Here is a 16,448-nt window from a genome sequence, read left to right as displayed (position 1 = left end):
GTGGATACTAAGAGGATATTTCCCCTTTTGGAGGAATCTAGAACCAGGGGGCTCAGTTTAAAAATAAAGGGTCTCTCATTTAAGACGGAGGTAAGGAGGAATTTCTTTCCTCAGAGGGCCATTAGTCTTTGGAATTCTCTTCCCCAGAAAGCAGTGGAGGCTGGATCATTGAATATGTTCAAGGCGGAGTTGGACATATTTTTGATTGACGAGGGAGTCAGGGTTATGAAGACAGGGAGGAAGGTGGAGTTAAGGTCACAATCAGATCAACCATGATCTTATTGAATCATGGTGCAGGCTCAAGGGGCTGAGTGGCCTACTCCTGCTCCTTTTTCTTATTTCAGGTTTAAGTAAGGTAGACAAAGAAAAGCTGTTCCCTTTATTGGTAGAAGGAGTAGAGGGTGCAGATTTCTCTATTGGGGAAGAGATACAGAGAGGAACATGAGGAAAGCTTATTTACGCAGCAAGTTGTAATGACCTGCCTACAGGGGGCAGTGAGAGTGGAGACGGCGAATAATTTCAAAAGGAAATTGGATGGGCACCTGAGGGAAATAAGCTTGCAGGGCTACGGGGATAGAGCCGGGGAATGGGAGTGACTCGACTGCTCTACAGAGAACCAGTATGGATTTTTGATGGGCCGAATAGCCTCCTTCTGTGTTGTACTGACTCTATGTCATCAGTCAAGCTGAGTCGAGCTTGCACACTTGTACTCCGATGACATGCAATGATTGCGTCACCAATGAAATTAGGACGGTTCCTGTCATGTCGTTCACATTTATACTTGGCCACAGAATCCCTTCAACAATCATCAATAATTCGGTGAAGTAATGATTATTGATGCTGTACCTCAGGCCAGGTAGTGCACTGATGCCAAAATGCAACTGGAGATAGTACAGTGTTAGTGTGTTACATTTCTTGCACAACCCTTGCAATCGAATACTCCCAGCAGTAACACCAGCGGTGGCAGTGACCTGCATAATGCATTGTGTCACCCTCATGTGATACAGCTCAAAATGCTTTCTCCAAACACATAAAAGATATATATAGAAATTACAGCACAAATACTTCACCCAAATAGTCCATGTCAGTGTCCACCCTTCACGCAAGTCATTGCCGACCCTTGTGCCATGTCCCTTCATCCCCATTTACCACATTCACCTGTCCAATCCAACCTTTCATGTCAACACAGTTCCTGTCTCAGCCACTAACCCAGGAATTGAATACTGCAACCTTACCACGGTGTGCGAGTAAAAGGTTCCCCTGCCATCGGTTTTAAATCGCTCAAAACTAATCTTGTATCCAAGGCCCTTTTGTTCATCGCCCCTCAACGGTGGGAAACTTCTCGCTTTGATTCTCCCCTGTCTCATCCCATCGTTCATGATTTTAGACATTTTATGGCCCCAGAATCTCCATCGTTCTAACAAGAGAGGACCTAACTTTTCGGGATTTCTTTGTATCTATACTAGCAGAAGCCTAGTGAATCTAGTGTTGTCCCCTCTTTGAATATCTCTCTGATAATGTGTAAAATTGACTCCTAGCATTCTATGAACGGCTGCGCACCTCAGATTGCAGCATTATCCAACGCACTTTCTCCAACCCAATTGTACAGTTGTGCTTTGTCTCCAGTTGCTTCAAAATGTTGGCCCCGCGTTTCTCCAGCAAGAAACGAGAGATGCCAGGTTCCTGAAGAGTCACCGTCCTAGTGCAGATGTTTGAGACAATGCTGCGGAGGAGCTCATCCACAGCTTCACAGGCACTGCGCACCCCGGTAATCTGTGAAAAGACAAGTATAGGAGACGGACACGAGGAGTTTATTCAATTAATTGGCTGTGCAGTCAATATAGAGGCAAAAAAAAAAATACACTGAAAATTCAGAGATATACATTGTATATATAATACAGAAACAGGCCATTCTGCCCAACCAGTCCATGCTGGCCTTTACGCTCCTCCCATCCTTCCTTATCAAACAAATCAGCATAACCTCTGTTCCCTCTCCCTGATATGCTTATCTGGCTTCCCTTTAAATACATCGATACTATTTGCTTCAATCACTCCCTGTTGCTGTGAGTTCCACATTCCCACTACTCCCTGGTAAGGAAGTTTCCTCTGAATTTCCTATTGGATGTTTTTGATGACTATGTTACATTCATAGCTTCTAACTATGCTCTGCCCTACAAATGGAAACACACACTCTATCCACTCCATCAAAACCTTTCAGGATTTTCAATACCTTTATCAGGTCATGCTCTCCGCCTTCTCTTCTCAAGAGGAAAAGAGAGCCAGTTTATACGTTCCTGAAAGGTAGGTTCATGTAGTTCTAATGTCAAGCTTGAAAATCTTTTTTCATCCTCTCCAGCGCCTCCTTTGACTCAGCTGCCCCCCCGACGCTATGCCCCAGGGATGCGCTGCACTGCCTGGATCTCACCCGGCCTGAGTCGGGAGGTTGGGCGAGATAGGATCAAACAAAAATTAAAGGTAAGAAATTGGGCACAGAGGGATAATCCGACACCGATTACCACTCCGAGGAAGTTCAAGCCCAAGGTTTATTTCTAGGGACTAGAGTTGGTCGGAGATTGGACGGGGGAGTGGGGGGGTGGTGAAGATCAGAGGGGTATCGGGCTGGACCAGGTCAGGCCTGGGGTGGGGTGGGTTGGAGGTCATGTCAAGCCCCAGTGTTGGGGGGTGCAGTGTGGGGGAATCCTGTAGGGATGTAGTCGGCTAGGGGTGGGGTTTTAGTGGGGGTGGGTCTGTACAATAATTACCCCGAAGTTAGAAGTGGTTTTAATTCTTCTAACTTTTTCTGGGTGACTATTGATGTAACCCAATTTTCGGATGGTTCCCAGTGCAGGGCAATTTCCTATTGGAAGTTTGCACGTCCCTGTGCCACTCCATTAAGGACTCTGTTTCCTGTTAGCTAGCCGATGCTCTTCCTTCATTCCTGATCTCTTTCAGCTATTCCCATGTTACATGAGATCACCATTCATACTAACTGTCATTTTTCTTGGGAATTGTTGGGTGTTTTTTTATTACAGCCTTATGTCCTTCCCCGTTTATCTGGGCTGGGGACCACTGGTTTGCCTACACCAGTGGCTGGGCCAATCCTCTATCTAGGATAATACATTACACCCAACAGCAGGATACATGAAAATATGATCATCTTCATATTATTATTGTGATTTATTCTAAAGGTAGGTTTATAGTGGGGTTTGGAGTGAGTGAGTGTGAGTGTGTGTGATTTAATTGAATTGGAGACAGTTGGTCTGGAGCCTTTGATGTATCAAAAAGAAGCTAGGTTTGAAGTGCTAAATACATAAATATGGCTGAAGTTTTAAAATGTGAGGTGGGGGGGGAAATTTGCATTTTTAGATAAACCAGAATAGTTTGAATTTCAAAGAGATAATAAGATGTTACACATAGCCAGAAGAAGCTAAGCCAAACAGTGTGTTTATTTTTCTCAAAGGTTACTGATAAAATTAGTACTATGAAAGATTTATATTATAAGAAAAGTAAAGTTGCAAAAATGTATGAGAACAATGGAATTTGCATTAAAAGGGAGAAACGTGTATTTAAAGGAGATGAGGTTATGTGTAAGCAGAAGGTGTTCTAAGATCTGACACAGGTGTGAAAAGCCTTCAGCCTCTGTGTATCCAGTTGCTGTCTACAGGGACCAAAGCTAAGAAAACTCACTGTGAATATCACTGTCCAGGGTATTGTGTACTTTCCCTGGGTCTGTTGAAATCTATGTTGTTGTACTGTTGCCTTAATTGAGGTGTAACTGGGAGTCAGATTAATTAGGTTGTCTTAGGAGTTATTATAGTAGTAATTTGTAGACCTATGAATGTGCTTAAAATCATTTCATTTTGTCAATAAATGTTTGGTTTTCTAAAACCTCTGAAGTCATGGTAGTCTTGTTACTTCTGAATTCAGGGCACACAACTCAAAATAAAAATACAACTTGCAAAACAGTTGTGGCAGCTGTTTCAAGTTTCCCTCTGGGATTTGAGCAGCTCAGCAATTACCATCCACTGTGCCATAACAAGGGGCTCTTATTTTGTGTAGTAACTGTTTATGTGGCACCTTATCGAATGCCTTTTGGAAATCCAATGCACCACATCTACTGGCTCCCCTTTATCCACCCTGCTTGTTACATCAATATTGATATTGATTATCTCTCCCAATTTAGTATCATCCGCAAATTTAGAACTGGTGATTTTGATTCCAAAGTCTAAATCTTTTATATAAATTGTGAACAGCTGTGGCCCTAGCACTAACCCTTAAGGAACCCAAATTTCCATGCTCTGAATAATTAGTCTTTACCTTTGCTTTCTATCTGTCAGCCAGCAAGCTATCAATTCTGCTACTTGTCCTCGACTCAGCATGCTCTGACCTTATCCATCAGCCAATTGTATGGCACCATATTGTTATGGCACAGTGGATGGTAAATGCTGAGCTGCCCGAATCCCAGAGGGAAACTTGAAACAAGTGCCACAACTGTTTTTGCAATTCGTATTTTTATTTCAAGATGCGTGCCTTGAATTCAGTAGTAATAAATTTAGCGAGTCTTACAAAACTAAATTAAACATTTATTAATAAAAGAAATGATTTTAAGCACAAACGTAGGTCTACAAATTACTACTATGATAGCTCCTAGCTCCCCTAATTAATCTGACTTCCAGTTACCTCTTTTAAGGCAACAGTAAAAACAAATAAATTTAAACAGACCCAGGCAAACCACACAATACCCTGGACAGTGATATTCACAATGAGTTTTCTAAGCTTCGGTTCCTGTAGACAGAAACTTGTTAGCTAGAGGCTGGAGGCTTTTCACACTTGTTAGATCTTTGAATGGCTTCCCTCCTTTATACATGTGTCTCCCTTTTAATATGAACATAAGAAATAGGAACAGGAGTAGACCATTCGGCCCCTCAAGCCTGTTCCGTCATTCAATAAGACCATGGCTGATCTTCTTGTGTGTCGATTTCCACATTCCCAGCTAACACCAATAACCTTTGATTCCCTTGCCTAACAAGAATCTATCTGCCTCTGCCTTAAAAATATCCAATGATCCCGCCTCCACCACCTTCTGAGGCAGAGAGTTCCAAAGTCGCACAATTCTCTGAGAGAAAATATTTCTCCTCATCTCTGTCCTAAAAGGGCAACCCCTAATTTTAAAACAGTGCCCTCCTAGTCCTGGACTCACCCACAAGAGGAAACATCCGTTCAACGTCCACCTTGTCAAGGCCATTCAGGATCTTGTATACTTCAATCAAATCACCCCTCACTTTTCTAAACTCCAGTGGAAACAAGCCCAGTCTGTCCAACCTTTCCTCATAAGACAACCCACTCATTCCAGGTATCAACCTAGTAAGCCTCCTTTGAACCACCTCCAATGCATTTACATCCTTCCTTAAATAAGGAGACCAAAACTGCACAAAGGGATGTAAATCCCATTGTTCCAATATGTCTTTGCAACTTCACTTTTTCCATAATATAAATCTTTCATAGTACTCATGTTATCAGTAATCTTCTGGAAAAAATAAACACACTGTTTGGCTTAGCCTCATTGGCTAGGTGTAACGCTTTACCAGCTCTTTGAAATTCACTACTTCGGTTTATTTAAAAATGCAAATGTGCTTCCCACCTCACATTCTAAACCTTCAGCCATGTTTACATATTTAGCATTTCAAACCTAGCTTCTCTTCTGATAACTCAAAAGCTCCAGACTAGCAGTCTGCAATTCAATTAAAACCCCCACACACAAACTTCACACAGAGAAACTAATCCAAACCCAACTATTAACCTACATTTACAATAACTCAATAATATTATGAAAATTATTATATTTTCATGACCTTCTAAAGCTCTAGATTGTAGTAGATTGATTCTACTACATTACTCTCGTCTAATCTCTCTGTTGACTCTTCAAAGAATGAAATAAGGTTGGTCAAACAAGAGTTTCCTTTTGAAATCTGTGTTGACTTCTCGGCGTTATATTTTTGGTTTCTTGGATATTTTTCAACTTCGTCCTTTAAAGGATTCCTTTATTCTTCCTGCTACTGATGTTAAGCTGACTAGTCTATAGCAGCCAGCAGCAACAACTTGCATTGACAAAGTGCCTGTAGCATAATAAAACATTCCAAAGCACTTCACAAGAAAGTTAAAAAAACATAAATTTGACACTGAGCCACGTATGAAATATTAAGGCAGGTGACCCAACATTTGGTTAAGGAGGTAGGTTTTAAGGAGAGCCTTAGGGAGGAAATTCCAGAGCTCCAGGCCCAGGCAGCTGAAGGCACAACTGCCCTTCTTCGGAATACATCCACTCACATGGGTAGATCGGGGCTCGGTTTAACACCACGTCTGAAAACCGGCACCTTCGGCAGTGCAGAACTCCCTCAGTGCTGCGCTGGAATATCAGCCTTGATTTTTTTTTTGTGCTCAAGCCTTGAGTGAGACTTGAACCCAGAAATTTGTGACTCAGAGACAAGCGGGCTGCCAGCCAAGCCACAGCTCACACATATAAGAATGAATCTTGGGTCAGGCTCATTGACGAATGCTAATGTCTGCCGCTGGCGATATCAAGGTGGACCCTAGCAAGCATTATTACTGCAGCAAAAGAAGAGAAACAAAAAAGATACATAGATAAAGGAATGACCTACCCTTAGCCCTGTGACATCACCTTCTAGTGGAAAAACGAAAACCTGTTGAGAACCAGCTAGAAAGTCTTGGTAATATTCCTGCAGGAATCTCAATTTGCTGGGTTCCACCCCTATCACAAAATCCTCCGAAACAGCATTTTCTAGTAAGGCTTTCACCCGTTCCTCATTTTCAACTCTGAAACATTTGAGGGAGTTGAAGTAGACCTGGTCCCCAACATCAGATATCCGAGCTTCACAGCCCCTCAAGGACGAGAGGAGCTTCTCCCAGTCAGGAGAAGTGAGCACATGGAGCTGTCGGTCCGCTATTGAGACACTAAACTGGCACAACTGCTGTTTGATCAGTTGGGCAACCTCATGGGCAGCAGGAACTGAGAGAGCGGTGACTGTCATCACACTGCCTGAGATGGAAAAACAAGGTGACAAGTCCTTTTCGCGCAGCATGTTCCGCAAGTAATCCTGAGTTTCGTCCCTGGAAAGGAATTTCGCCTGGTCCTCACCGAGGGGGATGTCCACTTGGGCTATGTTACTCAGGAATTCCAGAATCCGGCTTTTTATCTTCTCGGTCTGCAGGAGGTCTGCTCCACAAACACTGACACGGTTATTGTCATCGACACTCAGGGACAATTCCGGACATTCATTCCTCAACTCTTGCAGGAACGTGCTGGACCGCAGGATGTTCAGCTTCACCGTGTCAGGGACATTTACCGTGCTCGTCACTTCAGCCGGCACCTCAGCTTTGGTTTCTTCTGCCTTCCCGTCACATTCTCGGCCCGTGAGAGGGAAATGGAGAAAACTGTAATAAGGACGAACGAGCAGCTCACGTTCTTGCAATTTCTGGCGCTTCTGAAGGACCCGGTCAGCAGCTGCAAGACAGGCAAACAACAGACTTCAGCAGTGACATTTGAACATGCTGTGTGCGATTGGACAATCATGCCGTGGTTTGTGATGCTAGACAACAAACCCTGAGGTTGTCCCACCAACAGACACTGCACAGAGAAAGACCATTCAGACTCTGCCAGTGTTATGCTCCACACAAGCCTCCTCCCAACCTTACTTTATCTCACCTTATTAGCGTATCCTTCTATTCCGTTCTCTGTCATTTTTTTTTATTCATTCATGGGATGTGGGCGTCACTGGCTAGACCAGCATTTATTGCCCATCCCTAATTGCCCTTGTTCAGAGGGCATTTACAAGTCAACCACATTGCTGTGGGTCTGGAGTCACATGTAGGCCAGACCCAGGTGAGGACGGCAGATTTCCTTCCCTGAAGGACATTAGTGAACCAGATGGGATTTTACGACAATTGACAATGGTTTCATGGTCATCATTAGACTTTTAATTCCAGATTTTTATTGAATTCAAATTCTACCATCTGCTGTGGCGGGATTTGAACCCAGGTCCCCAGACCATTACCCTGGATCTCTGGATTACTACATTGCTACTACTAGTCCACTGACAATACCATCACGCCATTGCCTCCCCGTGTTTCTCAAACTTCTCCCTAAATGCTCCTATACCATTCCCCTCAACCTTCCCTCTGGTAGCAAGATACACATTGCAGCCAATCTCTGAGCAAAGAAGCTTCTCCTAAATTCTTTATTGGATTTGTTAGTGACTCTTTTATATTTATGGCCCCGACTGATGGACCCGCCCACAAGAGGAAACATCTTCTTCACATCTACCCCATTAAACCTTTGCACGACATTAAAGATTTCAATCATGCCACCCCTCAGTCTTCACTTTCCTAGGAAAGATCCCTAACTTGTTCAAGATAAAAACAGAAAATGCTGGAAATACTCAGCAGCTCAGGCAGCATCTGTGAAGAGACCTTTCACCAGGACCTCCATCAAGTTCTGATCAAGAGGATAGGTCCGGTCAACCATTCGCCTGGCAAGTCATGTACACACCAAGGGATCATTTTGAGGTCAAGTGGGTGAACTTGAATCAGCAGCCTGTTGTATATCTCTTCCTGGTTTCTAAAATCTAATCGCGACAAGCCTTTCATGAGGATTGCACAGAGTCAAAGTGACAACAGAGAGTTCCACATGCAAAGGAAATGCTAACTAAAATTGGATCTCAATAGGACAAACCTCTCTGCTCCCCGTCCCTCACACTGCCACCACCCCCACAAAATGGGGAGCAAATCCTCTGTTTTAGCCAATGTGAACCCTACACCAGTACTTCACTGGCTGCAAAGCACTTTGGAGCGCCCCAGATTGTGGTGTATAAACTGAAATCTTTCTTTCATTCCAACCAGTGGCATTGGGCTTTTCATTGTTGGTAAGGGACTGCTTTGTATATCAAGCTCTCCGTTTAGTAGGTTAGTTTTCAACAGAATACTCAGCGGCAAAATAAAATATTTTTATAAAAGTCTGGTCAGGAACCAGAGGCAGTGCTTCATCTGCCTGGCACCCCTGACTGCCGAATTCGGGGGGGGTCCGTACAGCAAGGGTCACAGGGCATCATTTCCACCGTGTGGGACAGCATGTCCCCATTAAGGCACACTTTCGGCAAAGCATTTTCAATACCTCAAGGTGGTCAGGGGTCCTTCCACAACTTCACAGCCAGTCAGCCCCTCGAGCCTCTTCTGTCAATCAATGAGTTGTACACTATCTCCACCCGTCTTAGTTCCATATTCCTTAATGCCTTTGGCTAACAAAGCTTTCGACACGCCAAGGAATCCAAGCCCTAGTTTATGTGATCATTCTCATAATTTAACCACTGGTAACATTCACATAGTGTGAACTGGAGTTATGTACTGAGCTGGAAAGACAATAACTGTTAGCTAACGTGAAACCTAGCTTATTACCTGTATGAATACACCCCAGTTCGTGGACATAGCTTGAGTTCTTCCCAGTTTGGAGAGTGATCAAGTCCAAGCCTAACATCCTGGTCTATTCTGCCTTAAACTGCAGCCATTACCCGTTGGCTGCACTGCTTTGGAAAGCTTTAGGAGATGAAGGGGTGACCTAATTGAGTTGGATAAGATGATTAAAAGATTTTATAGGATAGATAGAGAGAAACTATTTCCTCTGGTGGAGGAGTCCAGAACAATGGAGCAGGTCCATACAGTTACAGCTCTGTACAGTTACAGCTCTGTACAGTTAGAACTCTGTACAGTTACAGCTCTGTACAGTTACAGCTCTGTACAGTTACAGCTGCTCAGGGCTGATATCAAGGAGCGCTTGTGCAAAGAATAGAAAGCCTTGCGTTTCCATAGCGCCGCTCACTACTACAGGATGTCCCAAAGCACTATACAGACAATGAAGTAATTTTTCAAGTGTAGGCATGTCGCAATGTAGGAAATGCAGCAGTTTACACATGGCAAACTCCCACCACCAGCAACATGCTGTTTATTGAGAGATAAATATCGGCTTGGGCACCAGAGATAACTCCCCTGCTGCTCTGCTTTTAAATAGCACCATGGGATCTTTCACATTCACCCAAGAGGGCAGATGGGGGCCTTGGTCTAACATTCCATCTGGAAGATGGCATCTCCAACAGTGCAGCTTCCCCTCAGTGCTACACAGGATTGTCAGCCTTGGCACCTTTCCAAAAAGGGTCGTGGAAATCTGAATCTCTCTTCCCCAGAAAGCTGTTGAGACTGAGGGGCAATGAGGAGGGGACAGAGGGTCAACTGAGATCAACATATTTTTGTCAGGTATTAAGGGATGTGGAGCAAAAAAATAGGAAAATGGAATCTGATGTAAGAAAAAAATCCCTCCACATCCGGGATCAACCTAGTGAAGCTTCTCTGGTCTGCCTCCAATGCCATTATATCTTTCCTTAGACAAGGGCACCAAAACTGTTCACAGTATTCGAGATGTGGTCTAACTAGTGCCTTGTATAGTTTTAACAAGATTTCCCTATTTTTATACTTCATTCCCTTTGGAATGTTGGTCTTTATTTCAAAGGGAATGGAGTATAATAATAGGGAAGTCTTGCTAAAACTATACAAGGCACTAGTTGGGCCACACCGAGAATACTGTGAACAGTTTTGGTCCCCTTGTCTAAGGAAAGATATACTGGCATTGGAGGCAGTCCAGAGAAGGTTCACTAGGATGATTCTGGGTATGGAGGGATTTTATGAGGAGAGGTTAAGTTGGTTGGGCCTGTACTCATTGGAGTTTAGAAGAATGAGAGGCGACCTTATTGAAACAGATAAGATTCTTAGGGGCTTGATAAGGTAGATGCTGAGAGGCTGTTTCCCCTTGTGGGAGAGTCTAGGACCAGAGGCATAATCTCAGAGTAAGGGGGCGCCCACTTAGAACAGAGATGAGGAGGAATTTCTTCTCTCAGAGGGTAGTGAATCTGTGGAATTCTTTACCGCAGAGGGCTGGAGAGGCTGGGTTGTTAAGTATATTCAAGGCTGGGGTAGACAAATTTTTAATCAGTAAGGGAATCAAGGGTTATGGGGAAAAGGCAGGAAAGTGGAGTTGAGGATTATCAGATCAGCCATGATCTCATTGAATGGCAGAGCAGACACGATGGACCGAATGGCCTACTTCTGCTCCTACGTCTCATGGTCTTATAATGTACAGATCAGCCATGATTTAATTAAATAGCAGGGCAGGTTTGAGGGGCTGAATCCTGTAAAGCTACCAAACCGAAATCTAGGGTGCATGCAATTACCTCAACTACTTGGATCCAAAGTTGGTACAATTTCCTTGAAGGACATCAGTAGAATAGTGGGGCTTAGATGACAGTGCATCAGCGTTTCCAATATTTCTTCTTAACATCAGATTCCTTTGAAGTGAATTTTCTAACGTGGGATTTGAACTTGCCACCTCTGTGCTAGGTAAGACTTCACCCAGCGGAGAGCTTTCCCCTGACACCCATTGACCCCAGTTTTGCTGGGGCTCCTTGATGCCACATTCAGTCAAATGCTGCCTTGATGTCAAGGGCAGTCACTCTCACCTCACCTCTGGAGTTCAGCTCTTTTGTCCATGTTTGAACCAAGGCTGTAACGAGGTCAAGAGCTGAGTGGCCCTGACGGAACCCAAACTGAGTGTCAGTGAGCAGGTTATTGCTAAGCAAGTGCTGCTCGCTAGCATTGTTCTGGAACGGCAAGTTCTGGAGCACAAGCCCTCAGTACTATTGCCGGAATGTTGCCCATAGCCTTTGCAGCATCCAGTGCCTTCAGCTGTTTCTTGATATTACGTGGAGGGAATCGAATTGGCTGAAGACTGGCATCTGTGATGCTGGGGACCTCCGGAGGAGGCCGGGATGGATCATCCACTCGGCACTTCTGGCTGAAGATCGTAGCAAATGCTTCCGCCTTATCCTTTGCAGTGATGTGCTGGGCTCCCCCATCATTGAGGATGGGGATATTTGTGGAGCCTCCTCCTCCAGTGAGTTGTTTAATTCTCCACCATCATTCATGACTTGATGTGGCAGGACTGCAGAGCTTAGATATGGTCTGCTGGTTTTGGAATCACTTAGATCTATCACTTGCTGCTTATACTGTTTGGCATGCAACTAGTCCTGTGTTATAGCTTCACCAGGGTGACACCTCATTTTTAGGTATGCCTGGTGCTGCTCCTGGCATGCCCTCCTGCACTCTTCATTGAACCAGGGTTGATCCGCGGTTTGGTGGTAATGGTAGAGTGGGGGATATGCTGGGCCATGAGGTTACAGATTGTGTTCGAGTATAATTCTGCTGCTGCTGATGGCCCACAGTGCCTCATGGATGCTCAGTCTTGAGTTGCTGGATCTGTTTAAAATATATCCCATTTAGCACAGTGGTCGTGCCACACAACACGATGTAGGGTATCCTCAATGTGAACGCAGGACTTCATCTCCACAAAGACTGTGCAGTGATCACTCCTACCGATACTGTCATGGACAGATGCATCTGCGACAGGCAGGTTGGTGATCATGGTGTTGCTAGTCGAACACCATAAACACCACATTACAACACACAAACACCATATCTTACCTCATAGCCTGCATAATGAATAAACTAGTAAATACCTTCCCATTCCTGGAACACAACGATGGCAGTTCCCTGGGAAACCATGGTAACATCGAGCACACTCCCTCCATTGCTGCGTCGGCTCTCAAAGTAAAGGCTTACAATGTCCTTATCATCATTGGGGCCCAGGTTTTCCACCAGAATGCGGTCGGTTCGGGGCAGTTGTTCAATTTCTATGGAGGCTCCCTGCAAACATCGGCTGCTAGTCCTTTTCTTCATTTTTTCAAGAGCTGGAAAACAAAAAAAACGTAGAAAGCTTTCCACATGTAGGACTGGACCCAGTTTGGGTCTCAAACTGACTGAGACCCTGTGCTGTGGATTTCCACCAATACCTTTTATCGGTTGTCTAAATCCCACCCTTCCCCAGCTCTCCTAGATAGGGAAGATCTTGCAATCTCTTCCCTTCCCAATAATACCAGGTGCAAATCTTACTGTGCAGGATACCACAAATTGCAACTTCCAGCCCTACATAGCGATGCACAAACCTACACACATCTTTGGCTTTTTTAAAATTCATTTTCGGGATGTGGACATCGCTGGCTGGGCCAGCATTTATTGCCCATCCCTAGTTGCCTTGAGAAGGCGGTGGTGAGCTGCCTCTTGAACTGCTGCAGTCCATGTGGTGGAGGTGCACCCATAGTGTTGTTAGGAAGTGAGTTCCAGGATTTTGAGCCAGCGACAGTAAAGGAACGGCGATATATTTCCAAATCAGGATGGTGAGTGACTTGGAAAGGAACTTCCAGGTGGTGGTGTTCCCATCTATCTGCTGCCCTTGTCCGTCTAGATGGTAGCAGTCGTGGGTTTGAAGGAGCCTTGGTGAGTTCCTGCAGTGCATCTTGTAGATGGTACACACTGCTGCTACTGTGCGTCGGTGGTGAAGGGAGTGAATGTTTGTGGATGTGGTGCTAATCAAGCGGGCTGCTTTGTCCTGGATGGTATCAAGCTTCTTGAGTGTTGTGGGAGCTGCACTCATCCAGACAAATGCAGTGTATTCCATCACACTCCTGACTTGTGCCTTGTAGATGGTGGACAGGCTTTGGGGAATCAGGAGGTGAATTACTCGCTGCAGGATTCCTAGCCTCTGACCTGCTCTTGTAGCCACAGTATTTATATGGCTAGTCCAATTCAATTTCTGTTTAATGGTAACCCCCAGGATGTTGATAGCGGGGGATTTAGTGATGGTAATGCTATTAATTGTCACGGAGCAACGGTTAGATTCTCTCTTGTTGGAGATGGTCATTGCCTGACATTGTGTGGTCCAAATGTTACTCGCCACTTGTCAGTCAAAGCCTGGATATTGTCCAGGTCTTGATGCATTTGGACATGGGCTGCTTCAGTACCTGAGGAGTCGCGAATGGTGAACATTGTGCAATCATCAGCGAACATCCCCACTTCTGACCTTATGATGGAGGGAAGATCATTGATGCAGCAGCTGAATATGATTGGGCCTAGGCTGAGCAAGTTTAGTGTAATCTATCATAATTAATGTCTTCCAGAAACATGACATACCTTATGCCAACATTCAGATACACTCAGGCCTCAATCTTAGGACTAAACCCACTCCAGGACTTGAGCATCGAATCTAGGCAGACAGTACCAATGCAGTACCGAGGTGGTGCTGCACTGTTGGAGGTGCTGTCTTTTGGATGAGATATTAAACTGCACCCTGTTTGTTTGTAGTTGGCAACATTCAGGGAGGTGCAGGGACGCATTTCTAGTACAACAAAAGCGTGCAGCCAAACACTTCCTGATGAAAGGTCATCCACCTGAAATGTTAACTGTTTCTCTCTCCACAAATACTGCCAGACCTGCTGAATATTCCCAGCAATTTCTGTTTTGAGTTCTTCCAGTGTACTGACCAATATTTAACCCTCAACAAAGCCCAGCAAAACTGTTTCTTTGGTTATGTGTCGCACTGCTGTTTATGGGATCTTGCTGTGTACAAATGGGCTGCTGCTCTTGGAAATCCCTACATTTTAAAAGTAACTTGTTGGCTGTGATGTGTTTGGGATGTCCAACGGCACAAGTTCAATCTTATTTTCTACAGAGAGAGGTGATTGTGCAGAATGGACGACATAGGGAGGGAGATTATGCGGGATAATTCAAAAGGAAAATTGGGTAGATATCTGAGGGAATGGGCGACGACGAGATATTATTTTTGATACCAGCCAGAGTTATATGTCTTATCACTACGTCAAGTTACAAATGGAGTAATGATAGTCAGGAGGTGGATGCTGGGGACCAACACTCATATTTGTATATTTTTAATTTCTGACTTGGGAATAAATTGCTCTTCTAGAAGATGGCAAAAAGCTTCACAGCTATACTCTGGCGTGTGCAAGCTGAGGCTCTGTTGGTAGCACTCTTACCTCAAAGTCACAAGGTCCTGGGTTCAAGTCCCACTCTGGGACATGAGCACAAAGATCAACAGTGACTACAGTTCAAAAGCACATCATTGGATGTAAAGCACTTTGAGATGCTCAGCAGTTGTGAATAAAGTGCTGTATAAATACAAGTCCTTCTTCTTTAGTAAATGCCTCTGATAATCACAAATCTACATTTCAGCTTCCCTGATGCCTCATTCGAGAAGGTGAACTGCCTGCAGTGATCCAATGGTTGATCTCTGATCGGTACTGTGCGAGTCAGTCTAAGCCAGGACAGTCGCTGAGGTTACAGGTTGGCTGCTGACACCAGTGGAATGCAGTCATTTTCTGAAATATTAATTTTTTTTCACGGGTGTCACTGACCAGCGCCCATCCCTAGCTACCCAGAAAAAGTGGTGATCGGCTTTAATCTTTGCAGTGGTTTACTGCAACTGATTGACTTGCTATGCAACTTCAGGGGGTGGTTAATACGATAGCGTGGGACTGGAGTCACAAATAACAGGCTGGGCAAACGGCAAGTTTCCTTCCCTAACGGATATCGGTGAATATTTTTTTTTACAGCAATCTGATAGTTTCATAGCCATTTTTACTGATGCTGGTTAATTATTTCCAGATTTTTTTTTCCTTAAAAAATAACTGAATTCAAGTTCACAAACTGTCAAGGTGACGTTCTCTAGATTATTAGTGCGGGTTTCTGGGTTACTAATCCAGCAACATAACCACAAAACCTACAGCCTGCTCCGTAATCCAGGCCTTCAGGGGGAGAGGGAATTAAAACATCTGCTGCATGTGGCCCAAGCAGGGGTCTACATTCACGCATGTTACACGTACCTTCTGCAGGCAGAGCTTCCTGGAAGTGAACAAGTGCTTGCATTCTGTCTTGGTCATAGTGGACAGTGAACTGCTCGCTGTTGCGTTCAGTGATGTACTCAATGTAGAGAATTAAAGTATCTTCCAAGATCTGTGGCTTCAGTCCGCGGAGCACAATCTTCTTTGGGTCCTTGGGCGGCAACTTCCTCACAGTCAGGTCGACATTCTGGAATTTGTGTCCTGGCTTGGACAGAACACTCTGAGCGTCTGTAATCAGCATTCGAAGCAAAAAATAGAGGAATAACTCAGGATTGAATTTTTAAAAAAAAAATACACAATACGCTGAGCTGAGAATGAACAACGCTTGAAGATCGGGGAACTTTTGGTGTGGGGGGGAGGGGGATTGGAAACATTTCGGACTTTCAGATGAAGGAATCCAACACATTTTAAAATTTTATTTATTTAAAACGTATCAGCGGAAGAATGAGAGAGAAAATATGCGATTAAGCACATGGCATTCAAATGTGGTACAGGCTCCTCATATGGAGAAGTGCAGGCAGGAAACCACGTTTTGGGACTCAGGTGCAGAGTGTATTGAGCATCCAATGTGCTGCATCACCG

General features: G+C 44.4%; 2 protein-coding genes across 3 annotated transcripts in view; one reads left to right on the top strand and one right to left on the bottom strand.

Moving 5' to 3' along the window:
• grinaa (glutamate receptor, ionotropic, N-methyl D-aspartate-associated protein 1a (glutamate binding)) overlaps positions 1-16,448 on the top strand; it is a 164,292-nt gene that overhangs the window by 35,961 nt on the left and 111,883 nt on the right. The gene's annotated exons all lie outside the window — the stretch shown is intronic.
• The window catches only part of parp10 (poly(ADP-ribose) polymerase family member 10), a 50,471-nt gene that overhangs the window by 18,661 nt on the left and 15,362 nt on the right, over positions 1-16,448 (bottom strand). For both annotated transcript variants that reach the window (XM_078536242.1, XM_078536241.1), the window contains exons 3-6: positions 15,849-16,094; positions 12,633-12,863; positions 6,660-7,522; positions 1,561-1,773 (exon numbers count right to left, since the gene is read on the bottom strand). In XM_078536242.1, the coding sequence (XP_078392368.1) occupies positions 1,561-1,773; positions 6,660-7,522; positions 12,633-12,863; positions 15,849-16,094 (1,553 nt within the window). The remainder of the gene's footprint in view (positions 1-1,560; positions 1,774-6,659; positions 7,523-12,632; positions 12,864-15,848; positions 16,095-16,448) is intronic.

The sequence above is a fragment of the Cetorhinus maximus genome, chromosome 3, assembly GCF_964194155.1.
Source record: "Cetorhinus maximus chromosome 3, sCetMax3.hap1.1, whole genome shotgun sequence".
Taxonomy (NCBI): domain Eukaryota; kingdom Metazoa; phylum Chordata; class Chondrichthyes; order Lamniformes; family Cetorhinidae; genus Cetorhinus; species Cetorhinus maximus.
This window is presented reverse-complemented; position numbering and strand designations above follow the sequence as displayed.